At 48.5% G+C, this 22931-nt stretch overlaps 2 protein-coding genes across 4 annotated transcripts in view; one reads left to right on the plus strand and one right to left on the minus strand.

The window, feature by feature from the left end:
- Dlg5 (discs large MAGUK scaffold protein 5) overlaps nt 1–11665 on the minus strand; it is a 114324-nt gene extending 102659 nt beyond the window's left edge. For 2 of the 3 annotated variants that reach the window (XM_029469074.1, XM_029469073.1), the window contains exon 1: nt 10892–11624. In XM_029469074.1, coding sequence (XP_029324934.1) covers nt 10892–11195 — 304 coding nt within the window. In that variant the 5' untranslated portion in view covers nt 11196–11624. Of the gene's footprint in view, nt 1–10891 lie in introns of all 3 variants that reach the window. The other variant, XM_021181701.1, reaches the window with a different exon arrangement.
- On the plus strand, nt 11320–11763 carry LOC110309659 (acidic proline-rich protein PRP25-like). The gene has a single exon (XM_021182389.1). It carries the CDS (start codon nt 11320–11322, stop codon nt 11761–11763), a length of 444 nt encoding a protein of 147 aa, XP_021038048.1.
- The last annotated feature ends 11168 nt before the right edge of the window (nt 11764–22931 follow it).

The following is a 22931-nucleotide window of genomic DNA, read 5'->3' on the forward strand; positions in this document are numbered from 1 at the left end:
GGGGGGGGGGGTTGTTTCTGAGGCAGGGTTTCTTCTCCATGCAGCCCAGCTTGACCTCGAGTTTAGGCTCTTCCTGCCTCCACCTCCCAATTGCTTGATTCAAGTACTACCAGTTTTATGAAGAAAAATGATATCCATTATTAGTGGCTGAATGCTGAGAGGGGGGGGGGGGGGGGGGGGGTTGCTTTGTCACAGAAAGCCACATAGAGGTTCCTCCTGCCAAAGTCAGATCCATTCACAGGCAACTGCCCCCAGTGGGGCTGCCTCCTACAAGGCAGTTCTCGTGGGCTGGTTAATGTGTCAACCGGATAATGGTTCTCTTATGCAATGTAGGGTTGGGCTGGCCAGTGACAGCTTTTTGTTTTGTTTTGTTTTGTTTTGTTTTAAGCTCAAGAGGAAATTTTTTTTTCAGAAATAAATAAATAAGTGGGTTGTTGGTCCTCACAATGACAATGACATTGACAGACCAGATGTCCAGCAGGGCTTCAGTTCACTCTCCATGCATCACTATCCCGGGGAGCAGGGACTGGTTTCTCATTAGGCACATTGGGTCATTTTTAAAATGTTTCACCTCAAAAGGAAACTTACAAAAGTACACAGAGGAAGCAGGCACAAGCAAAGCTCCTATACAGCAGCCTCTGGGACCAGCCAGGACATCCCCCCACCCCCACCCCCAGGAAAGGCCGGTAAAGCTTGGGGGCAGCTCTTCCTCTCCAGGCATGGGGCTGGGGAAGGGGACCCAAGCTAAGCATGCCCCATGCCGTGAGTTCCAGAACCAGCCTACATGATGAGACCCTGCTCCCTAGCATCTCATGATGACATCAACTAAATGTAACAGCCACGTCTTGTTAAAATCCGTATTTAAACAAATTACCTGGTGAAGCAAGGACAACTGAACACCAGCTTGGCATAAGCTGCTTTACCACATCCAGAGCAGAGTGCTCAGAGTGGGCTCAGAGCCCCTTCACGGCTAATGCTGGCTGGTGTTGGGGTGACCTTTGTGGGCCCAGCACTTAGCAGAGCCAAGGCAGTAGAAGCAGGGACACTCTGACAAGTGATGGAAGGGATGGACACACAGACAGATGAAGCTGTGAATGGATCTGTAAGAATTACCCCCTAACCAGAGGCCCAAAGGCCCAAAGGCCACAGGACCTCACACAAACAGGCAATACTGGGATCAGCTCCAGTCAGCTTTCTCAAGACAGCCCTGAGGTATTTATGAGTGAAGTGATATGCTAGCTAGGATTTGTTTTAAACTACTAGAGGATTCTAAGGTTGTTGGAAGAGGTCAGCAAAGGTCCAGGGTTGCTCTTTTTATCATCCAGACCATTTCCACATGCTTGAAAAGACAAACAATTTAAAAGGCAGGAGAGAAGGAAGAAAAGGCGTCACTTAACCCGGGTTCCCTCTTCCCTCCCAGTGTCTCCCCAGGCCTCCCTGCATTCATCTCTCTTAGCCAAAGAGCACTGGCCTCACTATCCCCGCGGTGTCCACCTGAGGACAGGTGACTACAAAGGGCAGGTGATGCCTCCTTAAGACCAAGGCCTCGGGAAACTAATCCACCAAAGTGGCACAGCCTCCTCACTGGCAGACACCCCAGGTTCTCTCCTCATTGGTGGACACCGCAGATTCGCCTCTTAGTTTCTGTCATACCAACCCCATTCATGGCCTGTGTCCTGTGATGCTTTGAGTCCACATACAGTCTGAAGCTACTGTTCACTCTCAGCAAGCACAGAGGCAGCAGCTCTCACCAAAGCCACAGAGAACACTGTGATCCCTGTCACAGATGAGGAAGAGGAAGTCACGAAGGCTAGGCTCTGCTAGAGACACAGAATTCAGGATGGAAACACTTAAGATGTAAACCTAAATTGCTAGGCCCTCAAGAGTATACTCATGGCATTCAACTGCCTCTAATCCTAGAGCCTTGCTCCCCAGCGCCAATCTCACCTACAATATCCAAGACACCTGGACCATCCATCCATCCATTCATCCTCCATGACATTCTCAGAACAGAAACCATCTTCTGCAGCAGCCAAGCCACCAGAGCAGTCCCCTCCATCCTCCCGAGCATCCTTAGAAGCCCTGACTTCTAAGGCCCAAGACCCAATCCTGCTGCTTTGATCCTCAAGAAAAGCACCTCAAATGTCCATGAACTCTAGTTAAGCTCCATAGGCCCAGCAAGAACACAAACCTAACATCTGACAGCTACTGGCCCCAGAACTGCATGTCTAGTTCGACTGGCATCAGAAGTAAGAGAAATGTTTATGGCTTGGGCGCTCTAAATGAGAGGACTAGGGGACATGAAATAAGTGATACGTGCTGTGTCCCAGGACCACATTAACATGGATGCTTTAAGATGTCCCAAAGAAAAGGACTTTGGGGCCAAATCAGTCTCTGAAGCCATTCTAGCAAAGCCCCAAAGCGCACTGGGCCACAATTGTTCTCAAGAGCCTAATGATAAGAAGTTAGGCCTGGGGCTGGTGAGATGGCTCAGTGGGTAAGAGCACCCGACTGCTCTTCCGAAGGTCCAGAGTTCAAATCCCAGCAACCACATGGTGGCTCACAACCATCTGTAACGAGATCTGACTCCCTCTTCTGGAGTGTCTGAAGACAGCTACAGTGTACTTACATATAATAATAAATAATCTTTAAAAAAAAAAAAAAAAAAGAAGTTAGGCCTGCTCAAAGCAGCACTACCCGAATGCACTGGACCACAGAGCTGGGCCAAGGCAAAAACAGCATCCATGTGCATCCCATCAGGCCAGTGCTCAGAACATGTTTCCTGGGGGAAATGCTGACCTAGGCCTTTTGAAAGAACATCTTGATACAGCTGGTACCCTGGATGCGAAATGAGAAAGCAAACCAAGCCTGAGTGGTCTGTGAAGCAGAAATGCCAAGCATACTTCAAGGCCTTTGGGGTGAAGCTATTAGCACTGCAAGGGAGTGGAAAAGACTGCCTGCTCTGAATTCTGCTGTGATGGGATGGTTAAGGTCTGCCTCAAAGGAGGCAGTCACAGACAAGTTCCGAAATTAAATCCTTTGCAATCCAAAAGAGCTGCCCTGAATCTTAGCAACATGTATTTGGAGGTGTGTGTATGCACGTGCATGTGTGAACGTGTATTGCACTAACATTTTAGACAAAAGAAAAATGTTAGAAATAGGCCTCCACCCCACCCCAAACTAAGGTGTAAAGGACAGAAAGCAAACAATATGACAGTTCTTTAAAAGCTTGTATCTGGAACTGCTACATGGTCCAAAGAAGAGAACAGAGAGAGAATGACAGATGAAGAGACTCCATAGTCTCCTCTGGCCTCTTCACATGTTTGAATATACATAAACCACACACACACACACACTCTCTCTCTCTCTCTCTCTCTATCTATCTATCTCTTGAGGAAGACAGAGACACTGAGTTCACCTGTATAACAGATATATAAACTAGTTACGTTCACGCAAACAGAAAGGAGAACAGTGGTCACCAGGGGCTGAGGGGAGGGAGTAACAGACCATTGTTTAATTAATGGTCTCTCTTCTACGAGATGGCAAAGTTCTGGAAACGGATAATGATGTGAGTTATCCAACAGCCTAGATATAGTAAATGCCACACAGATGCTATTTCACACCTTCTACCTCGGTGGACTGGAAGCAAAGTGACTCAGGTACATCTTACGGTGTGTAAGTCTTACTACTAAAAAAATATAACAGCTCAGAGCAGACGAGTTTCGACCCCTAGGCTGAAGTGAACGTCAGTCAGCATCCTTCCCAGGATAAAGGTTGGATAGTCTACATGGGATCCTCCAAATACTTGTTCAGGCAAAAATGTTTCTGCAGTACTTTTGTGAAACTCCACCTCAAAAATAACAACACAGCGTAAAAGATTTACAACTTGTTCTAGGAAAATGAGGAGGAAAAAAAAAATCCGGTTATTTCTGGTTCTATCCCATTTAAAATGCCCTGCTAAACACACCAGGCAGCCCCAGCTCCAGCCAGCAATGGCCACTCAGTGCTGCTGCTCTGGGCCCGCTTGCTGTCTCTCCAGCCCACATCTTCCCAGGAAATCACAGCATAGCTCCCCTCCCACTGGGCCTGCAGAAGGTACAGGTGCTTCATATGAAGTAGGGGTAAAAAAACCACAAACACACACACAAGTGAGACAAAATACTTCTCCTACTCTACTCCCTTTTTCAGGAAGTGGAGGTAGAGAATCAAAACCACCTCACACTAACATTAATTCAGAGTAGGATAACCACAGTGCAGAGCTGGAACCACCCCCAGAAATCCACTCCAACACAACTGCCACACACCCCTGGGACTAAAAGCCACCTGGGGAGTGCTCAGAACCCCACTGGACTGAGAAACTCCCCATTCAGTGCCTCACTAATTCTATTTGCTGTTGAACAAGGGCCAGGAAGCTAAGAGGCTCAGCCAGGGTCAGACCCGCACTTAGAAACAGATCCCACATGGGGGCTCCTTCAAGGACAGTTGGCTGGTATTAGAATCTGAAAAGGAAAGGTTGTCTCACAGGACTAGAGCAGCCAGCCCTCCACAGCTAGTACCTGGTGGGTGACCTTGAAGACTTGAGACGCCAATGTCATGCCACCAGCTTCCATCACAGACATAGTGAGATGCATCTGAGAGCTGCTCAAAGAGGCACGGAGCACATGGCAAAGGAGGGTCACCTCTGGGGCATTACACTGTGCGGGAGAGATTCATAGCCACAAGCCAGTAACACTGATACCTGTTCAGAGTGCTCACAAGGAGTTGCAACTAGACCTTCAGCAATCTGTCCATTCCCGGTCCCGATTGTCACTATTATGTGACATGGGTCACCACACTAACCCACGGCCCTTCCCTTGTGCTCACCACTGACTGTCACACAGCACTCTGAAGAAGTGAGTGTTTTATAAAGGCTGTATTAGGGCCAAGCTCTGGGTGAAGGAGAATAGCACCTGAGATAGCATATTGAGACCCGGGAGAGAAGAGTTTCCAAGATGACAGACAAGGCTCACTCACCCATTAGACTGGTCTTCCCAGCAGGCTTGCTGATAGTGTCATTGATAACAGGCCTGCTGGGAAATGTGTGAACTGCTAAAATTGTCCGAGTGTGCCATTATTACAAAAAAGGAACAGGCTTTGCTTTATTGTAAAATTTCCAGAAAAAAAAAAAAAAAAACTCCCAACTACATGTATTATAAAAAGAAGCTTTAAGAAAAAAAAATCCCATTTTATGAATCTTAAAGTTATCTTCAACATTGAGCTCAAAAGTCTCCCCAGTTCTAAACACCCAGTTAGTTCCCCTGCTGAGCATTCAGCTACTAAGAGACTTCCAAATAGAGAAACCTACCTGTGGCAAGACTCAGTTTCCCCAGAATGACACTGACGGAAGGGCAGACCTGGGAGGTCTCAAGGGGGCAGCCCAGGCCCTGTTGGATGACAGTCACTGATGGAAAGAGGGATGAGGAGAAAGAGGAAGGACATTTGCCAGGCTGGTGTGTTCCTGCCACTTTGAGGTTTCCTCCTGTTCTCCTGCATCTTCTTGGCCATCATCATTCCTGGGCCAGGAGCCAGAGGATTCAGGGAGGTGCAGGAAGCAGGGCGAGGTGGTGGGGATGAGGGAGAGCTAACCTAAGCATTAATCTCCTAGAGACCCTGGCTATGGCCGGAGTACAACGCCCCCTAGGGGAAGCAGCATGTCAGTGCTAGACGGCGGCGCGGATGGACGAGTCCACAGACTCCAGGCCGCCTGACATTAGGTACCTGTATTTAGGATTCTACAAGTTCAGATGACCACCAGCATTTCCACCACCAGTAATCTTCTAAAATAACACAGCAAGAAACGTGTAGAGAAGCTAACTGTCCTGCTCAGGGCCCGACCACCATCAGCCCACTCCAGTGATGAGCTGGGCTACTCATTTGATCTAGGTCAGTGCCAGGCATACTGTCTTTCTCTTTACACTATCCCTCCTGCTCATCTTACCTAGGAGAAAATGCTTCTTTAAAACCTGCCTTGTAGCCGGGCAGTGGTGGCACTCACCTTTAATCCCAGCACTTGGGAGGCAGAGGCAGGCGGATTTCTGAGTTTGAGGCCAGCCTGGTCTACAGAGCGAATTCAAGGACAGCCAGGACTACACAGAGAAACCCTGTCTTGGGAAAAAAACAAACAAACAAAAAACCCTGCCTTGTACTGGAACAGGTCACTAATAATGGGGACAAAGCCAAACCAACCTTAGCCTTCTAACCTCAGCTACAGCCACTCTGCCTCAAATGGGTACACAGCCCATCAAGACAATCAGAATCCTTCCAGAAGATTTTTCTGCCAGGTCTGACTGGCTAGAGCTGCCATCCTTCCCTGCCCAGGGTCAGTGAACTTCAAGCCCACGGAGACCCGAGGCTACGGAAAAGCTCACACGACTCAGGAGGCAAGGGCCATCAGGCCAAGGTTTTAGGATGTAGCTCTATGTCATTTAACACAGAGCTTAAACAGGCATGTTTAGGTGACTGGGCATTACCATCATGGAGTTTACTTACGGACACGTCACTGGGTTAATATAATCTTATGGGACCACTGTCAGACAAGTGACCTGTATTATATATCAATAAGTTGTCCTTTTTGCCTAAGATGGTTTGAGCTAGGTTGTCATGGTGCCCTGAACAGAGAGAATTACAACCTGCCCCCCGTTAGAAACCTCTCTGCAACCATGGTCTTCAGGTTCCTCTGCAGCGTAACTCTGAGAGACAAATGTTGGCTTGAGCTGTACTTATGTTTCTTAACCTACTGATCCCCAGGGCAGAGTACACCAAGCAAAAATGGCTGGTGCCCAAAGGCAGCAGAGGAAACAAAAGACCCTGGCAGTCACCAGGGAATAATAAATTCCCAACACCTGGCAGCACAGGGCCACCCGCACCAGAAGAGCCTGGCAGGATTACTCCCTTTTAAATGAAGAGAGAAAGACAGGGGGTCTAGGTGAACATGGGGGCTCACGCCTGTAATCACAGCATTCAAAAGGCTAAGGAAAGAGGACGTCCACAAGTTTGAAGCCAGCTTGGACTACAAAGGGATACCCCGTTTCAAAAAAAAAATGAAAAAAAAAAACGCTTCCAGCCTCACCTTCTATAACGCCTATATATCAAGGAACGTGCAAATCTCTCACTGGATCCCCGAGGCAGTCTTGCCTCACATTCAATGGCAATCCTCTCTGTTCCAGCAGCCTGTATCCTCTACAGTCCCTTCAGTGTTTGCTGTCCTCCCTACAACCCTCTCTGCATTCCAAGCCCTGCTCCCAGGGGGCTGGAGAGATGGCTCAGTGGTTAAGAGTACCTGTTGCTCTTGCAGAGAACCCAGGTTCAATTCCCTTACAGCTCACAACCATCTGTAACTCAAGTTCCAGGGAATCTGATGCCTTCGCTTGACCTCTGCATGCAGGCAAAACACATATACACATAAAATACATCTTTAAAAAAAAAAATCAGGTATGATGGCACACACCTTTGATCTCCACACTTGGAAGGCAGAGGCAGGCAGATCTCTATGTGTTCAAGGACAGCCTGATCTACAGAGTTAGTTCGAGGACAGCCAAGGCTGTTATACAGAGAAGCCCTATAGATGGGTGGGTGGATGGATGGATGGATGGATGGATGGATGGATGGGTGGGTGGGTGGATGGATGGATGGATGGATGGATGGCAGGTTCCCTTTCAGCTCCAACTCAAGTGCCACTTTCTCCTCCAATTTTCCCTCCACTTCTTCAGCAGATGATCCTATGATAGTCTCTTTGTGTTAGTGACAGCATCTCTCTCCCTCTCTGCAGGAAATGAAGAAAAGGCACAGGAGGAGGGAAGGGACAGGAAGAGACAAGACAATTCTAAGCACATGGGTGGTGAGATCCAGCAGGAAGCCAGTTTCGGTCTTCCAAGAGAAGCCTGGCACAAAACCATTTAAGAAGCCCTTGACATTTAGATGGCAATTAGTCAGAGCCACACTAGGTCCAAGCAAAAGTGCTGGAGAAAGTCATACAGTGCACAGTTTGTAAGAAAGCAAAAAGCCTTGTATCTGTTCTTGTATCTGTCACTCAACAGATCCATCATCTCCCCTAAAGGGTCCCACTAATCCAAGGCCTTAAGATACATGGACAGTCGCCTGGCCGCCTCACTCCAGCCCACCAAGCCAATTCCCTGGAGCTGGACATCTCATCCCTCCCTGAAGACATTTCGCCCTACTCCAAGGACTAAGGCAGGAGGCAGGGCATCCTGGGCCCCACTATGTAGACCCTGAGGCCCTGTGCAGAAGGAGAACCCAAGGATCTCTGTGAGAGAAATCAGAAGATGCAATTAAAGCATAAGAAAAACACTGAAGCAATAACCAAATTCAACTCTGACACAGTTAAAGACACAAGAGACCCCATCATCCAGTCAATGGCAGTTTCCACCTCTCTGTCACCAGCTGGGGCAAAGAAATTCACTTCCTTCCCTACAAACCCATGTGTGAGCAAGATAGCAGAGTTCTTTAACACCAATAATCTCTTGAAATGGCAGTGAGAAGGCCTGGTCTCAGCTAACAGGAGGAACTGCCCAAGACAAGAAATAAGAGAGAGGCTCCTGGTGTCTGTCACCTTCCTGTCCTCTGATCTTCCTGGTGCCTGACACTGGCCCTGGGAACTCAATGTAATGAAGATGTTAAGACACCCCTCTGTGACACTGGGGTGGCCACAAGGTGGTGAAGATAAGATACAATATGCTCAACAGCAGCATGTCAGGCCCCGGAGAGGAGCCCCTGCTCCCCCCATAACTCAACCCCATGTTCCTCCAGTCACAGTATTACCAAGACACATGGTCACCCACTGACTCACATCACACGTCACACTAATCACCAAAGCCTCCAGATGTTGTCTTGCCGTATCAAGTGCTACCCCAATTTCTTCTAACCTATTAAATAAAACAAACTTAACCTCCTTAACAAGTATTTTTTTTTTAAGGATTTCATGAGCCTCTTTGAAGCAGTAAAATTCTGAAGTGTGGGGAAATGGATTTTAAAAATCACAGCTCTAGAGATAAATCCCAGCCTTATGGTATCCCATTCCTTAGAGGGCAAGAGACGAGCCTTAAAGATCAGACCAGAGGTCCCACCTTCTCTACAGGGCATGAGGGACATACTTAGCACATGGCCATCTGTCCTCTAGTTTGTCTAGTCTAGAGATTACTCCTAGGGCTGATACTCGCACGTCCCCGTGAGGACTTCTTGGCTGCCCTCTAACTTCTGTGCTTCCTCAGACAGACTTCTAGAAGCAGATCTTTGACAAACTTCTTCCTCCAAAGATATATAGAAGTAGTTAGAATGAAAAGGGTATCTGACGAGGTCCTTTATTCTCTCAGCTGCACTTGGAAAGGTCATTCAAAGAGACTACTGGCTTTGCCCAGGAACTCCATTAAACCATACTCGTAGGGACAGCATGAAGGCCTGGGAGACAGAATACGAAAGTCCAAGGGAAGACAGAAGGGCATCCATGAAGTGCTCTGTTGTGTGGCAGCAGTTTAGCCTCTCTGTATATCAGTTCCCTTCAGCTAGAGAAAACAGGGTTGGAAGGACCCATGGAGATGAGAACTGCTACCAGAGACACCTAATAAAATCACTCCCTTTATAAGTCTAGCTTTTAACAGTCCCATAAACGGGTCTCCTCAACCTCTGGCCCACACGTTGCTAAGGGCAGTTTTATTTTTCCAGCTCGCTTCATTCACTGGTCTTCTACATGTGTCTTTATTGATTTTATTATGTATATTGATTCAACTTAAAACAAGGGCAAGACACACTTGCTGTCTCCAGGCTCTGAATATGTTTTTTTTTTAAAGCAATAGACAATAATTCAAAACCCTTAGCATTCAATCCTTTAAGCATTAAAACCTCTGCAAGCCAGTTTTCTCTCTGGCAAAGCAGGAATACTGGATAGTTCACATGCTGTTAACAGCGATTAAATGTGATAAGGTAGAGTTCCTGCCACAACAGACACCATACATGCCAGCCCTCATCCTTCCTCTGTACTATGCCTTCTTCCTTGTCGAAGAGGCTGGCTTCTCTCTCCACAGCCCAGTCAGGACAAGCCTACCACTAGTCGCAAACTCCAGCAGCACCCCTCCCCCTACACACACTTACAACTCAGTCACTTCCAAGAGCAAGAACACAGGGGTTCCAAAGGGCACCACTCAGAGGTGCTCAGCTCTCCTCCACCAACTCTCCGGGAGGGAACTGAGCCACAGCAACCACTACTAAGATTTTCCCATGGTGCAATGCAACTTCCTCAACTTTTCCGGGCCCACAATTTCCAAAGAAACCGGGGAAGGCGGTGTGCATAATTCACAGCAAATCTGGGCGAGTTAGGAGACTGAGATACAGGGGACGAGAAGGAAACGGGCACGGACACAAAGTGAAAAGGCACGAGTGACCTAAAGAGGGTGGCAGGGATCAGAATTTAGGGGATCTTCCCCTGGCCTATATTCCCTTCCTGCGGATTGCAACCTCGGGCTCCCGAAGGGCTAGCCGACCGTGAGAATCTTAGAAACGGGGCTGACCGACATCCTTCCGAGGTGTCTTCCGACCTCCGCCCCGCCACCAGACCTGGTGGCTTCCGGAGGACTCTGCAGCAGTAGCAACAAGGAGAGGAAAGACAAGGCTTTCAGTGAGGGGGTTATTGTTCCCAGAAAACCGCAGAACAGAGGCAGGAGGTGTGAATGAGGTTCCAGGCATCCGTCCCTCCCCCGGTAGGATAAGAGAGAAGGTGTCACCAGCGCCATACAGGTAGAGCGGTGGCTGCGACCTGAGCCTCGGCCCCCCACCCCCCTTGGTGAGCTGCAGAGAAGGGGTGGCCGGAGGGCAGGAGGGGCCGCGCGAGACTGCCACTCACCCGCGCCCTCTGTAGACTGCGGCGGCCCGACGACGCCGTTCAGGTAGAGAATAGGCAGCAGGTGAGGCTGAGTCTTCTCCAGGGCGGCGCGCAGGTCCTGGAAGTGGTCCTGCTCCTTGGCCAGGAGGAGCTGGAGCAGCAGCTCCGCCTTGGCGCCTCCCGCCTCCTCGTCCAGCTGCCGCCGCTCGCCCGGGCTCAGCGCTCCTGCTGCCTCCAGCAGCCCAAGCACGGCCTCCACCTCGGTCATGGCCTGAGCCAGGCTCTGCTGACACTGGGCGAGCAGCTCCCGGCGCTGCGGCTCCATGGTGGCGGCCCGCGCCGCCCCGCCCCGCCCCGCCGGACGGCGCCGGGGCTCCCCGAGGCCGGCGGGCTGCACGCCGAACTGGGCGGCAGCCTAGCGCGCCGGGAGTCGCGAGGCGGCGGGGCCCATGGGCCGGGGCCTGCGAGCCTCGGGGCCGGGACGATCGGGTAGCTCTCAACGGCCGCCTCCCGGGCTCCGGGGCGCAGCCATGTTGGCTACGGCGGCGGCGGGACTGGAAGAGGAGGAGGAGACGGAGGAGGAGAAGGAGGAGGCGGAGGTGGGGACGGCGGCCGGGGCGCGCCCCGAGGCCTCGCAGCAGCCAGGCATGCCCCCTCCAGCTCCGCCTCCGCGCCCACCGCCCCGCCGCACACTGCGATCGCCGAGGGGGGAAATGTCGCCGGGCGCCCGACGGCTCCGGCCCGGCTCCCCGAAGCTCCCACACCGCCGTCTGCACAGCCGCGGCCCGCCCCTCTGGCCTCTCTCCTCCCCGGCCCGCCTTCGGCCTGGAGGAGGTAGCAGGCAACTGAAGCACTGGGCGAAGGGGAAGGGTCCGGACCCCACTGGCCCTTAGCCCACAAGCTACTGAGAGAAACTGCTCCTATCCTGTTCACATACTGCCCCTAGTCCAGAGTCTTCTAAGAATTCTAAAACAAACTAAGGACACAATGCAAAACCCTCCCCCACTTGGTCATTTCCAATCTAAAGACCTCTCCAGAATTTGTCCCCATTCCAAGATTTTCTTAGAAAATCTCCCAATAAAACCCCCTAACCTGCCTCACAGTTAATAGCATCCTGCACACCTGTATCAGAGCTCCGGAGTCAAAGGCAGTGGATGTTTGCAGGACCTGGGTGTGCATAAGGAGCGTTTCCTGTGGGTTCTTGGAGATTTCTGTCAAGAAAAGTGCTCCTTGGTGTCGCCCCAAGATCATAGCAAATCACAGAGTTACCTTGCTTCCCATAATGACTTCAGCTCAAGACTGTCTACCTTCTCGGACAGAGTTTCTCTCTCTCTCTCTCTCTCTCTCTCTCTCTCTCTCTCTCTCTCTCTCTCTCTCTCTCTCTCTCTCTCTGCACAATTGCATACCTGGAACAGAATCTGCATCCCAGGGAAGACTGCAAAGTTCTGTGTTCCAACCGCTGGCTTACTTTCTATGGCCGGCCAAGAACTCTTTCTATGGCACCGTTACCAAAGCAAAGACATCTCAAATGTCCTTCTTTGACAGAAGCCATGTTTGTTTATAGAAACAAACTCTGAATCTTGATTAGACCAAGAAGACCCTCAGAATGATGTTGGAATGATGTCAGAATGATGGTGGAAGAGAACCAATTACATTCCCTCACCTAGTATTTTTCAGGAGAAGGGGGATGAGAAGAGCATCAGACCAGGGGGTCTCAGCTGTAGCTTCATGAGCAAGTTCAGCAGGGTCGGTGCGGCACTGAAATAATCTCAACACTATTGTGAACATGTGTTTTCTGGGCTGAGTTTGATAGTTTTATCTTTTTTTTTTTTTTGGTTTTTCGAGACAGGGTTTTTCTGTGTAGCCCTGGCTGTCCTGGAACTCACTTTGTAGACCAGGCTGGCCTCAAACTCAGAAATCCACCTGCCTCTGCCTCCCAAGTGCTGGGATTAAAGGNGTGCTCCACCATACCCGGCTTTATCATTTTTTAAGGCTTCTATAATCCAACATGGATTCCAATATGCTGGAGCAAAACCATTTGAAGATCCCTCTCTGATCAGATAGCCTGGGCTTCTGTGACCAAGAAGATGACCTAATTATATTCTGTTGCTCTGGCAAATACCATGACCAAAAGCAATTTGGGAAAGAAAGTATGTATTTTAACTTAACCCTTCCAGGTCACTGTCCCATTGCTGAGAGAAGTCAAGATAGGAATTCTCACTTAGAGCCAAGGGAGTACACAGCAGGATCCACTGAGGATGGGGCATGCTGACACCCTTGCCAGGCTCATGCACAGCTAGCTTCCTAATATAGCCCATGACCACTTGCCCAGGGAATGGTACTACCCGAAGTAGGCTGGGCTGTCCTGCCCAGTTCTCTCTGAAGACATGCTCATATCACAGATCTGTCCATAGAGCAATGTTATGAAAAGACAGTGACTCCCCTGAATTCTTTTTTTTTTTTCCAGATGATTCAGGCTGTGTCAGGTTGACAGCTAATTCTATCTAGAACACAAGGATTTAGGGGAATGGAGGCTGGCTGTTATCATGGTGCCATAGTTTTGCAGAGTCCCTCGACCCTTCCTCGATCCCCTGCCCCTAAGATACCTTCTCTCTGGCTGGCCATTATTTCATCTGAGAGCAGCCACAGATCCTAACTCATCCCTGAGGGCCCATCTCAGTTCTTGTTTGGATTAGCAGACATCTGGGTGAAGAAGGGAAGTGGGGGGAGGAATGAAAATTGAACACCAGTCTTTTTATGATTAGAGAACAAACTGTCAGCTCCATGTCCAAAGGGTGCTTAAGACAGAAGAGCCACCGTCTTCCAGTAACTCTGGAAGGACAGTGAAGGGATTTGGAGTTTGTTCCAGGAAGCCTTTTCTAAGAATCAGTGAGGAAGCATTTGAAAAGAGCACTTACTTCTAGGGGCTGGGCAGTGGTGCACACTGCTTTTGTTGAATCCCTTATAAGATGCTCTTGAGGTCTATGTGAAACATAAATTCGAGATGAGAGAGTCTTTAGATGTAATGGTTTAGAGTTGTTTTAACCAATCACGTTGGCATAAACTCCTTTCTGTAGCTTTCCCCTCCCTAGAAACCGTGTCTGGATAGGCATAGTGAAATTAAATGAGGTCATTTGAGTAAACTGATGTGCTTATGAGAAGAGGGAGGCTGCTGGGCTGGCTCGGGGGCAAAGGCAGTTGCTAGATGACCTGAGATGGATTCCCAGAAACTGCATGGTAGAAGGAGAGAACCATCTCTCATAAGCTATTCCCTAACCTCCACATGAACGTGTGCCACATGCACACAGACCCCGCCCCCGTCCCCACCCCCATACAAATACAGATTTGTACAGGAAGGAAGTTTTGTGCTGGGGAGAAGGTACTTGCTGCACAAGTCTTGACAACTTGAGATCAGGTGAGTAATGACAGACCCAATAGCACATGGCTATCATTTCAGACAAGAGGTAAAATGAGAGAATTGCCAGAGGTCAAGGGCAATTGAGCTAACCTGGGGTGTACAGTATAGCAACAAACAATGTGAGAGGTCCTGCCTCCACGAGGTACAAGATAGAGGTTTTCCTCAGACTACCATTTACATTTACTCCATGACACACCTACGCCCTCACATGTGAATACAAACACATAACTTTTTTTTCGTTTTTTGTTTTTTGTTTTGAGACAGGGTTTCTCTGTATAGCCCTGGCTGTCCTGGAACTCACTCTGTAGACCTGGCTGGCTTCCAACTCACAGAGATTCACTTCTACCTCCCAAGTGCTGAGATTAAAGATGTGTGCCATTACTGCTGGGCCAAAACTTATTTTTTTATTCATGTATTTGTTTGCTTGTGTGTTTGTTTATTCATTATTTATTATTGACTTGAGTTGTTGGTTGGTTTTGGTTTTCAAGACAGGGTTTGTTCCTCTATATAGCTCTGTGTGTCCTGGAACTCACTCTGTAGATCAGGTTCGTCTTGAATTCAGAGATCTGAGTGCTGGGAGTAAGGGTGTGTGTCACCACCTCCAGCAAAAACAATTAAAAAAAAGAAAAAAAGGGAAATGTGCCAAGCAGTGGTGGCGCACGCCTTTAATCCCATCACTTAGGAGGCAGAGGCAGGCAGATTTCTGAGTTCGAGGCCAGCCTGGTCTACAGAGTGAGTTCCAGGACAGCCAGGACTGCACAGAGAAACCCAGTCTCAAACAAACAAACAAACAAACAAACAAACAAATAAAAAAGGGGAAATGTGAACTCAGACACCTATGGGGGCAGATAGCACACGAGTGGGGAGCAGAGACTGGAGTGATAGGTGGACCAGCCAGAGGAAAAGCTGTGGGAAGTACCAGAGGCAGGAGCAAGACCTGGGCCACATTCTCCCTATGGCCTTCAGAGGAACCAACTTGGCAAGCCCTTGGATTTGATCTTTCCCCTTAAGAACTGTGAACCAGTAAGCCATTGTTTTAGACCCTAGTTTGTGTCCAGTTGTTAAGGAAGCTCTAGGAAATCTATGCACACCCAATCACAATGAGAAGTATGAAGGAAAAGACGGTGTCTGTATGTTCGAATCCACCCCTATCATCTCACTCTTCAATGGCCTAAATATTTCTTTCTCTCTCTTTTTGGACTTATCTGCCTTTCTTCCCTTTGATTCCTCTTCTTTTTTAAAAATTATGTATTTATTGTATATGAGTACACTGTAGCTGTCAAACAAACCAGAAGAGGGCATCAGATCCCATTACAGATGGTTGTGAGCCACCATGTGGTTGCTGGGAATTGAACTCAGGACCTCTAGAAGAACAGTCCGTGCTCTTAATGACTGAGCCATCTCTCCAACCCCCACCTTCAATTCTTAAAAAAGTGTGGGAGAGTCTCTCCATGAGAGAAACCCCTCCATGTCCTGCACCTTCCACACAGGACCACACACCTTCTCTCTACTTGTGCTCTGTCAGGCCTCCCCCTCTTGCCCACACAGGATTGGGGCTCCATATTCTCAGAGGCCCTTCTTAGTCCTCTCTTTTCCTCAGGAAGGAACAATCTCACCCTGTGCGACAGTGCTCCATGCCTGGCACCTTGCGAACTGTCTTCTGACTACAGTTCCCACAGAAAATCATTCTCTGGGCTGGCATGGTGACTCGGGTATAAAGAGTGTTCACTGCTCTGGCAGACCTGCCTTTGGTTCCTAGCACCCACATCACAAAGCTCACAGCTGCCTGCTAACTCCCGCTCCAGGGGAGTTGACACCCTCTTCTGACCTGTGCAGCCACAGGCACCTGCACTCAGAACAAACAACTCCACCTACCTTCTCCTACAAATCGGAAGCCACCTCAGACATCCTTCCTTCCTACCTCCTCCAGAACCTCTGGTCTTCCTCACATCATCTCTCTGTCCTTCCCTTCACCACCCCACCCCGCTCCAGAGCTGTCTCCAGTCCTTGGCTGTGTCCCCAAGCTGGTTACTTACCTTTCCTGAGCCTCCAGTTCGTGCTCACCTTGGAGCCCCCACTCTTTGGTAGAGTACTTAAGAAAACAATGCTAGGTACTTCTCCAAAGCCCTTGACGAGGCCACAGAAACTTAACACAGCGCTCGTGCAGGCAACTTGTGCTGGTCAGAGTACTTGACTGGAAGGTTAGCTTCACAACTCCCCAGCTGGGTGACCCTCTGTGCCTCCGTTCTCTTGTGTGGGGCAAAACGATGGGACAGCGACAATGGAGTCAGTCTAAGATAGGTGCTCTGACTGGCCTCCCTCTGAGAAGATTGCAGAGTGGCAGGTGGCATGTAGTGGCAGGTTTTGCACAAACGATTTCAGTTTCTTGACAGAAGAGTAACTGGCTCGGGACTGAAAGAAAGATTTCCATTTAGCTCCTATTCAGGTAGCAAGTGTGGGGGAGGGGACCTTCCCCTTGTTGCCTGCTCTATCTCTCTACCACTGTCTGTATAGCTGTATAACAAAACATATACAAGTCACAGGAACTAAGGAAAATGTGTTGTCTTTGGCCTTTGGTACATGTTATGTGTCAATGAATTTTTTTAATTACTCATTGAATAGATGAGGGAATGAAAGAACTAAAAGGTTTAGCATTGAAGGCCTACGTGGTGGTTTGAATAGGAACAGCCCCCATAGATTCATGTGTTTGTATGCTTGGCCATAGGGAGTGGCACTATTAGGAGGTGTTCTTAGTGGAGGAGGTGTGGCCTTGTTGGAGGAAGTGTGTCACTGTGGAGGTGGGCTTTGAGGTCTCATGCTCAAACTATACCCAGTGTGGTTTACAGTTTGTGGACAAAGATGTAGAACTCTCAGCTCCTTCTCCAGTACCATGTCTGCCTGGATGGTGCCATGTTTCCTAACACTATGATAATAGACTAAACATCTGACACTATAAGCCAGCCCCAATTAAATGTTTTCCTTTATAAGAGTTGCTGCCATGGTTGTGGTGTCTCTTCACAGCAATAAAGCCCTGAGTAAGACAGCCCACTTTTTTTTTGTTTGTTTGTTTGTTTTTTGTTTTTCGAGACAGGGTTTCTCTGTGTAGCCCTGGCTGTCCTGGAACTCACTTTGTAGACCAGGCTGGCCTCGAACTAAGAAATCCACCTGCCTCTGCCTCCCAAGTGCTGGGATTAAAGGCATGCGCCACCACACCTGGCAACAGCCCACTTTTGGTGGACAAAGTCTGTCTGTACCTTAGTGGTGAAGTACGTACTTTCTATATAAGAGGGGTCTAGTTTTGGAGTGGTTAAGAGCATTGACTGCTCTTCCGAAGGTCCTGAGTTCAAATCCCAGCAGCCACATGGTGGTTCACAACCATCCGTAACGAGATCTGATGTACTCTTCTGGAAAGTCTGAAGACAGCTACATACATATAATAAATAAATAAATAAATCTTAAAAAAAAAAAAGAGGGTCTAGTTTGATCCCTAGTACTGTAAAGAAACAAGGACAATAAAGATAATTGCTTAATAATTAAAAATGCCACAAGGAATTCAGGGCAGGAAACCACCACAAAAGGAAGCACCAGCAGAGGAGGTTTATAAACTCTCTCTGATGTCCCCTGAAGTGACGGCAGGGTGACAGCAGCCAGCACAGGGCTAGCAGGAGCACTCTTCTTCCTGCCTAGACAGATGGGCAGGGGATTCTACTGAAGGTGCCCCTGTTCAGGAACGCAGGTCTGATCGAAGCAGTAGGCAAGTGGAGCTTTGGGGAGTCTCTTTAGGTTCTCTGCAGGCCCAGACCTGCCTGGCAGTGTTAACCCTTTGATTCAGAGTCCTTACATGTGTTTTAGCTTAAATGGTGCTCTGCCCGAGGGGGCCATTACCAGCCTGTTTGCAAAGACTTTGAATTCTTAGTTACTCTCATTTTAACCTTTTAGTCCCCTCTTGTATTAACATTTGTCAGCTCGTATTGACACTACTGCCAACATAGTTCTCTTTGGCATAAACATATACACACGTGCACATGCGCGCGCGCACACACACACACACACACACACACACCAAAGACATGTCCTAAGCTCCTGGAACCTACAAATACATTTTTTAAATGTGGTTAAACCCTTTCACTGGTATAAATAAAGTTACTGGATTAATTAAAACTGAGGGACCAAAGTTGGGCATGGTTTACATGCCTCTAATCCCAGCACGTGAGAGGCAGAGGCAAGTGGATCTCTGAAAGTACCAGAGGTCAGCCTGGTCTACAAAGAGAATTCCAGAACAGACAAGGCTATTGTTACACAGAGAAACCCTGTCTCGGAAAACAAAAATCAATCAATCAATCAATCAATCAATCAAACAAACAGCCTGGGAGACTACTCCGCACTCTGGAATATCGAGGGGGGACCAATATAATTGCAAAGGCCTTGGAAGGCAAAGAGATTCCTAGGATTGGAAGCATTGGTCTGGCCCTTGCCAGCTGCTCAATGGAGGGATCTGGATACCAGAGATTGATTCTGAAACAGCAGTTCCCTCTAACAGCCAACAAGAAGAAGGAATCTCAGCCCTAACTCTGCAGGGACCTAGCTGGCCTTTGACCTTCCTGCTTTCTGCCTTGAGATAGATCCTGATCAGGGAAACTAGCCAAGCCAACCAGGGCCTGGGATATCTAGTGCTGGGAAATACTGAGTGAATGCATACTGAGTAGGGCTGTGTATGAGAAAACCCTGGTCTGTCAGCAAAGAACACTTAACATCCCCAATGGGTGGTTTTGCTGCTGTGGAATGCTGTCTCTGGCCATGACATGGCAGTCCCCTCTTGAAGTCTCAGCACTTGTGATTATTGTATTTGACCTGTAGAAGCTCCATGGGTTCCAGTGAAGTTCTGTCATGGGGAGGGGCTTAGGGAGTGCCACCTGTCCTTGAGGATAGAGATGTAGTTAACAATTGCTAGAAAGAGGGGCTTCTCAGGCCTTGCCCCTTGCGGATTTATAGACAAGTAAAGATTGCCGTTGGTGAGGAACTCAAAAGGCCCATCCTTCACAAGGGTTTACAGACACCGAACAGTTGGTAGGAGAGATTTCTTTTTCTCAACAGTATAGTGACCCACAAGTTGTCCATAGTCCTGTTAAATAGCCCCAGTAAAACCTGTTGGCACACTAAGTTACACTTGGATGCACTAGTTTGTTTCTGTCTTTGGTGCCCTGTCTGTGGCAAGCATTCATTTTGTTTCTCTCTTCAGAAAATATTCTCATAACTGCTGTATCCTCAGTGTCTAGGAATCGACAGTCCCTCAAAGTAACCCCGGACACAAGACTCTCCCTAGGTCTTGCTTTGGACTCAAGGGCAGCACACAGCATCCTCAATGGATTAATGGGGAAGCTTTCAAATAAAGAACTCTAGACACTGGGCCTTCCTATAGGCTGAGTGAGATGAGGTGCAGGGGCTTCTGACCCGGAACTTATGTTCTGATGGATGTGTTGCAGCTGTCCCTAGAGGACATCCCACAGGAGTGACTGTTCTAGAGGTAAGCAGGCTGTCTGTAAGAGTGTGTGCATGTGGGGTGTGTGTGTGTGTGTGTGTGTGTGTGTGTGTGTGTGTGTGTGTGTGCAAGAGGTCAGGCAAAAGTACAGGCAAAGTCTGTCTCTTTGTGCATGTGGGGATTGGTGCAGAGCTCCGGAGTGTGGTGGCTGTGAGTGGAAAAGCATCCTTCTTAGGGCCCATTCTCCATCCACCCAACCTGGGAAATGCAGTTACATCTAAGAGTGCTCCTTAAAGGAATGAGTCCTATCCCCCGCCCCCTCTGTCTCCCTCCCCGTGCGCGCGCACACACACACACCATCCAGGGCTCCGAGAATGGAATTCTCTGTAAGAAACTGCCATGTTGGGTTGGAGAGATGGCTCGGTGGTTAAGAGCACTGACTGCTTTTCTAAAGGTCCTGAGTTCAATTCCCACAAAACCACATAGTGGCTCACAACCATCTGTAATGGGATCCAATGCCTTCTTCTGGTGTGTCTGAGGACAGCTACAGCGTACTCATATAAATAAATAAATAAATCTTAAAAGAGAGAGAGAGAGAGAAAGTGCCATGTTTCCCAGAACATGAATGTTATATCTGAAATGATGGTGGCCTGTTTGGGGAAAAATTACTTTGACTCTCTGTAACTTTGTGAACCTTGGAGACATTTCCCTGCCTCTTGCTTTGTTCCTAGTTTGAGAATGGCCTGAAGCCAAGTGCTCTTGGTTAAAATCTAGGGCATGCCCATTTCCAGTAAAGAATCCTGTCCAGAGGACACAAGACAAGGCAGAATCCTGGGATCAGAGACTGGAAGTCTTTGACAACCTTGGATTAAACCAGAGGAAGGATTACCCAATGGTTAATGACTCCATAAATAATTATTGATTGAGTGCCTGCTTGTGCCAGGTACTAGGCTAGCCCTGAGGCTACCCACTGCACTTTGCAAAGGTGGAGTGAAGAAGCAGCTTGCTAATCCCAAACCAATTATTATTCCTCGCTCAACTCCCAGTTCTTTCCCCTGGCGTCTCAGTCAGGTTTTACCACCACCCCGCTCCCCACAATCACACAAACCACAGCCAGCAATCCATCCTCAGGTCCCCACCCTTAGTTATCTCTCCTCTTGGCTAAGCACCCAGTAGGAGTGCATTCTACAGACTCCCATTTGAAGTCACACTCTGCAGGGGGAGTTCTTTGTAGTCTCCCTAGGTACTTCTCCCAAAAGGACTGGTGGTTTAATAGTGAGCTGAACCAAGAGAGGTCTTATCAGACTTCTCTGTAAAGAAGTCTAGGGAGACCAAAACAATAGCTTCTAGATTCTTGTCTTCACTAGCTCCCAACTGCCATCAAGACAAAGCAAGGGCTTTCCCCGTTACTGCTTCCGTGCTCCAGCAACTGGCTCACACTACCCGACACCAGTATAGTGTGCCTTCTGGGGGCTGGAGAAGCTGTTCTGTGGTTCAGAGTATTTGCCATTCTCCCAGAGGACCTGGGTTTGGTTCCAAGCACCTACACGACAGCTTACAACCATCTATAACTCTAGTTCCAGGGGATCCGATGAAACTCTAGCTCCATCTTCCGGCCTTCTTGAGCATCATACACACTTGGTGCCCATAAATACATGTAGGCAAAACACTCACATACAGTAAATAGAATGAATACATCTTAAGGACAAAATAATGTGACTTCTGCTGTGTTGCCTGCTTCTTTGTTTCCTGACAAAACTCCTGTCATTCTTAGGTCCAAAAAAACCCCTCCTACTATCTTTGGAGACGTTTGTTTTTGCTCCTTTTTTTTGTGGTTGTAGTTTTCTTTTTTGAGACAGGGTTTCTCTGTGTAGCAGCCCTTCTGTCCTGGAACCAGCACGGTCTTGAATTCATAGAGATCAGCCTGCCTCAGCATCCAGAAGGCTGGGATTAAAGCCAGCACTTCCTTTTGAGGTTCTCATTGTTATAAACTTCAATGGAGGGAACTGTGTCAGCTTCCTTTTTGAACTGACTGTTACTTTTTCATCTTTTTAAACACTGGTGTGTTGGCCTTTGTCCCCAACCCTGGCCTCATGTGTAGCAGGGCTCTGGGCTTTTTGCTGGAAGGGTGAACAAGGGAAGGATAGAGGACCCATGTTAATTGCTCAGATATACAGACAAGAATTCCAATGAGGTCACCCTCATTTCTCTAATGTAGACCAGTGTCTTAGTTAGGGTTTTACTGATGTGAACAGACACCATGACCAAGGCAACTCTTATAAAAACAACATTTAATTGGGGCTGGCTTACAAGTTCAGAGGTTCAATCCATAATCATCAAGGCAGGAGCACGGGAGTGTCCAGGCAGGCATGGATCAGGAGGAGCTGAGAGTTCTATGTCTTCATCCAATGGCTGCTAGTGGAAGACTGACTTCCAGGCAACTAGGGAGAGGATTTTATACCCACACCCACAATGACAAACCCATTCCAACCAGGTCACACCTATTGCAACAAGGCTATATACCTCTTAATAGTTCACTTCCTAGGCCAAGCATATACAACCATCACAACCAAGGACCCAGCTCTGAAACCCAGTGACCCCAAGAATAGACGTAGCTCTGGCGTGAGCAAGTCAGAACGATGCCCATTCCCTGAACACAGAGATCATAGCAGACCCTATTTTGATCCTTTCTCTGCAGCCCGCAATGCCTCTGCCCAAGGGACAGCACAGGCAGAATGACCTGAAGAGTGATCTGAGGTTTAGCATTCTGCCCCCTTCCCACCCTTTTGGCAATGTGTGCCTCCTATCCTGCAGGAACAGCATTTTCTACTGCAGAGAGTGGCTGAGAAGTCTACAAGAACTCTGTAATACAAGAGCAGCCCCTGCTTTCAAAAGAATGAAGCCCAACTCCTGAGGAACAGGCTAAAACTCAGGAGCTGGCCTGTCCTGTGGGTGTAGACATATGCAAACCAGATGCAAATAGTCATGTGATTCCAGTCAGGCTCTCAGAGGTGATGAAGGGCTGCAGAGCCAGACAGAAGCAGCTTGCTAAAAGAATTGCTGCAACTTAGAAACTCTGGCTGGAGTTAAGCGGAAACTATGTTGCCCAGACTCTTTCTTTCCAACCTCTTTAAATGTGGTTCCATCCACCACATGACAGTAGC

Source organism: Mus caroli, chromosome 14 (assembly GCF_900094665.2).
Source record: "Mus caroli chromosome 14, CAROLI_EIJ_v1.1, whole genome shotgun sequence".
Classification (NCBI taxonomy): domain Eukaryota; kingdom Metazoa; phylum Chordata; class Mammalia; order Rodentia; family Muridae; genus Mus; species Mus caroli.

Coding starts and splice junctions, on each gene's coding strand:
- LOC110309659 (XM_021182389.1), top strand. CDS start 11,320: ATGGGCCGGGGCCTGCGAGCCTCGGGGCCGGGACGATCGGGTAGCTCT.